Genomic DNA, 4,594 nt, shown 5'->3' on the forward strand with positions numbered 1-4,594 from the left:
CCTCCTCCCACTCTTCCAGTTCCCGGAAAGAAGGAAGCTTCCCACCATCATGGTCTAACTTCCTCCGCTGATGCCGGGTATGCGGAGGAGTTCGATCACGAGGTGGTGGCATATTTTGTGCCCTCATCGCCTCCATGAGTACTGCCAGCGCTCTTGCCACCTCTTCCGAGCTGGGCCCCGTCAAAGGGGTCCTCGGCCGAGTGTGGGAATGAGGGCGCGCAGCCGATGGTTGGCTTTGGGACACTGAATGTGTCCTGTGATCGGACTCACCCCTGCTAGACCGAGAGTAACTCGGCCTATAATGAGAGTCATGAATTACGGGAGATAGGGAATCCTCCTTGTATGATCCTCCCCCCGAGCCGGCACCCTTGGGAGAGTTCCGGTCCGGCGAGGGTGATGGTGTAGGGGTTTTAGGCTTTTCGCTCGCTCCTTGACGGAGGCTTTTGCTCTTGCGGTTCTTAGCCATTGCTGCTAAGATAATTGCAAGATGATCTTGGTTAGGAATTTGGCTTAAAGATTTTTGAAAGTCTTCCCCACAGACGGCGCCAAATTGTTTCGGGTGAAAACAATGGGACCTTGCCGAAGGTCCGCTGAAACGGAGAAGGCTGGATTCGGTCCAAGTTATGTTGGGCCGAAGGTTTCCTGCACAGTGAACACACGTAAACTAGCCTCGGGGGTGTTGCCGAGGAAGGCCCCTCCGATGCTAAAGTCAGTACAATGTGTAAGAAGAGGACACTATGCAAGAGAGTTTGTTGCTTGAGGCTTTGATGGAATATATCAGAATATATCAATGAACATATGAATGAATGAACACCCCCCCATGAATGAACGTATCTTGATGGCTTTTATACCTCATCATACATGGAGAGGTTGGGCCTTAGCCCAATTGGCTTGCTTTGTGGGCTGACCTTTGACTTTAGCACAATTGGAGAGTTGAACCTTGACCTTGGGCTTTTAATTGGATCATTTAATGCCTAGGCCCAATTGGACTAAATTGGACCCAAACAGTATCAAACATCACTTTGATTGAAAGAGCATCCGTTTCCACGATAATTTTCTGAAAGTGGTGAGCCTTAGCAACTGTAATACCCTCCTTAACCGCGAGCAATTCAGTAGCCAAAGGAGTAAGGGCATTGTATTTGCTTGAAAAGCCCATCACCCATGAACCATCCTGCCTCTAACATATCCACCACTAGCAGCATCATTAATGGCCACCCAAGTACCGTCAGTTGTAACCTTGGCATACCCTTTTGGGGGAAGGATACCAGGCAAGACGATTCCTACGAGGAGTAATTGCAATAGCTTCCATCTCCCTCTCATTATCCTGCAAAATGTGGTTAGTGCATTGATGATCTATTATAAAGCAATTGAGAGATCAAAAACCGCTTTGTACCATTCCCAATTCCTATTTTCATACCATTAGCCAAGAGCTCCCTACCTTTCAAGATATCTCTCCAAATTTGGGATTGAGAATTATTAGGAATGTGATCAAGAAAGGCAGAAGATTTAAGATATTTTTTATTGAAAATTCGAACCCACAGCTTATTGGGATTATTTAACATGGTCCAACCAAGTTTAGACATAAAAGCTAAATTCCAATCCCTCAGTCTTCTAATTCCTAACCCTCCTATCTCCATAGGTTTAGTAACATGAGCCCGTCCAATTCTAGGGGAGTAATGAACATGATCCACTTTGTTCCACAGAAATTTTCGACAACTTTTTTCAAGGTTATTAAGGATAGAGATGGGAAGGAGATTAGTTTGCATATGATAAACCAGATAGGAATCAAGAACCGATTTGATCAAGGTAGATCTACCCGCAAGATTAAGAAGTTTGGCTTGCCATCCTTTAATCCGATTAATAGTTTTGTCTAGCAAAGATAAGTAATTAGAGCTTTTAAGCTTATTTGGGAGAATGTTGATTCCTAAATACTTACCAAAGCCAGAAGAGCAAGATAGATTAAAGGGGGCAGCCACACTTCGTCTAACAACATGACACATTTTGGTAGGGAAAATCATCGAGGACTTAGACTCATTCACATTAAGACCAGATATACGACCAAAATCCTTAACCACATCCATCATGACAGTCACATTGTTGAGGAACGCTCTACCAAACAAAAAAAACATCATCGGCATAAAAATATGGGAAAGATTTAACCGAAGTGCTAATTTTAATAGGTTTCCACTAACCATTGTTAACTTTATTTTCAATCATTAGGGACAACCGCTCTAGACAAAGAACGAAAATATAGGAAGACATGGGATCACCTTGCCTAATACCCCTAGAAGGCTTAAAGCTATCCGTGATCTCAGCATTCCAAAGAACCGAAATGGAAGGAGAACAAATACAATCCATAATGAGATTAGTTAAAGCCAAAGGAAAACCAAAACCAGTAAGAGTATCCCTAATAAAACTCCACTCTAAACTATATTTTTCCATATAGGATTTATTGATACACTCTGGGATTTTGGAAGTATTAAAGCAATGTATAACAAAATCACTAATTTCAGAATGCAAATGTTCCCAAAAATGTTGGAAGAATTTTGGCTGGATGCCGTCGAGACCAGGACAGTTGAGGGGATTCATTCTAAAAAGGCATTCTTTAATCTCATCAGAGTTAGGAATTCTGCTAAGACTTAAACAATCCCTCTCCGAAAGATAATAATTGGGAGTGAAGGAAGAGATATCAGGAGGGCCGTGAATTTTGGTAGAAAAAATATCTTTAAAAAAATCCATTTCCATCTTTTTTAGATTATCATTATCACTAATCCTAATACCATCTTTATCTTGTAAGCTAAGAATTTTTCCTTTGGTTTTTTTTTTATTTTCGCTAAAATATGAAAATACTTAGTGTTGTGATCCGTATACTTACGCCAATTAATCCATGCCTTTTGACCCCATATAATACGCTCCTTTTTATAAATACTATTAAGATCTATGAGCAGCTCTTTTTCCAAATTAATTAAAAAATTAGAATGATTCCTAGCTAAATAAATTTGTATTCCATTGATTCTTCCTAGGAGCCGTTTTTTTCTAGATTAAGACTTAAAATCAATTGATCGTTTTTTGTAAAACTTAAAATACAATTCTCACATTACTATTTCAGATTATTTAATCCTTTAAATACCAAATTCCTTAAATTATTACAAAATTTTTTGAACCCTAAGGGCTAAGGTCGAAAATACTCTATGAATCATTAAAAAATTAATAACAACACAATTCATGATCAGTTTGTACGTGGTCAAAATGTTGGTCGATATCTTAAACAAATTAGAGCGCGAATGTATGATAATGGGTGGTTTTTAAGATCAATGACGAAGAACATATTTTTACATTTAAAATTTTAATTTCAATAATATAATTATTAAATTTTTGAAAATCAATTTAATATATTTTTAAAAATTATAATACATGAATTTTTGATAATAATTCATGTATTTACAAGAATAGATGCATTTTTAATCAATATTTCTATATAATTATAAAGGAAAAAATCATTTTATAAATCTCAACTTTGGGCGGTTGACTTTAAAAAATCCCAACTTTCATACCCATTTTCTTATAGAGGACCCAGCAGATCACCAAACTTGCTACTCTAGGTTTCTAGGCCACCTGTCACACTATATTTGGTCCAAAAAAATCAGAAAATTAAATTAAATCAGAAAATTAAAAACAAAATAAGAAAATAAAAAAATGTGAAAAAAAATCAGAAAAAATCTAAAATAAAATTAAAAAAAACAACCAGCAACCCCCACCCACAAAACCACCAGCCCCCATCCCCCAGAAAAAACCACTCCCCTGCCGGAATTCCCCCATCCCGAAACTACCTTCCCCGACCCTCCGCCTCCTTTAATTGCCGGGAAACAACCCCCGGCGTCGCGAAACCCCTCCCCTCCCTAAATCTATCCCGTAATACCACCCTCCCCTAATCCCCCACACTCGAAAACTGGTTTGGAGAGGGGTGGTTTTACGGGGAGGGGGGGTTTCAAGGGTGGGTTTTGAGGGCGGGGAGGGCTGGGCGCCGAATTTCGACGCGGCGGGAGGTGTTTACGGGGGGGGGGGGCGAATAACCGTCGGGGGTGGGGCCGTGGGGGTGTTCTCCGGGATGGGCTGTTGGTTTGGGGTAGGGGGCTGGGTTGGGTAGAGTTGTTTTTTTTTAATTTTTAAATAAATCAGATTTTTTAACAACAATTATTTTTTTATTTTTTGAGCCACTAACTGTGTGACACATGGCAATTTAAAAAAAATTAAAAAGTTAATCTTTTCTTCAGGTAACAAGTTATTTGGGTCCTATGAAAGAAAATACCCCTAAAAGTTGGGATTTATTAGGGATAACGTGTAGTGGATTTTTAAAAGTAAAACGCTCAAAGTTGGGATTTATAAAATAAATTTTCCAATTATATACCATAGTTCCAAAAAAAAAAAAAAAAAAAAAAAAAAAAAAATTAATGAACACCGTATATGAAATCATCTATACTATCGGCAAGTTTTGACTTTCTGGGTTAAAAAAAGCAATAAGTCTCAAGTAATAAAGATTCTTTGTATGCTAATCACATTAAATTTGAAGTCCCATTTTTGGTTGCTAATGGCT

General features: G+C 38.8%; 1 protein-coding gene across 1 annotated transcript; it reads right to left on the minus strand.

The window, feature by feature from the left end:
• Positions 1-1,155: 1,155 nt before the first annotated feature.
• On the minus strand, positions 1,156-2,745 carry LOC110720190. The gene is made up of 3 exons (XM_021899200.1): positions 2,228-2,745; positions 1,384-2,109; positions 1,156-1,324 (listed from the first exon to the last, which is right to left on the minus strand). Exons 1-3 carry the CDS (start codon positions 2,743-2,745, stop codon positions 1,156-1,158), a joined length of 1,413 nt encoding a protein of 470 aa, XP_021754892.1.
• Positions 2,746-4,594: the final 1,849 nt, after the last annotated feature.

The sequence above is a fragment of the Chenopodium quinoa genome, unplaced genomic scaffold (genome assembly GCF_001683475.1).
Source record: "Chenopodium quinoa cultivar QQ74 unplaced genomic scaffold, ASM168347v1, whole genome shotgun sequence".
Taxonomy (NCBI): domain Eukaryota; kingdom Viridiplantae; phylum Streptophyta; class Magnoliopsida; order Caryophyllales; family Amaranthaceae; genus Chenopodium; species Chenopodium quinoa.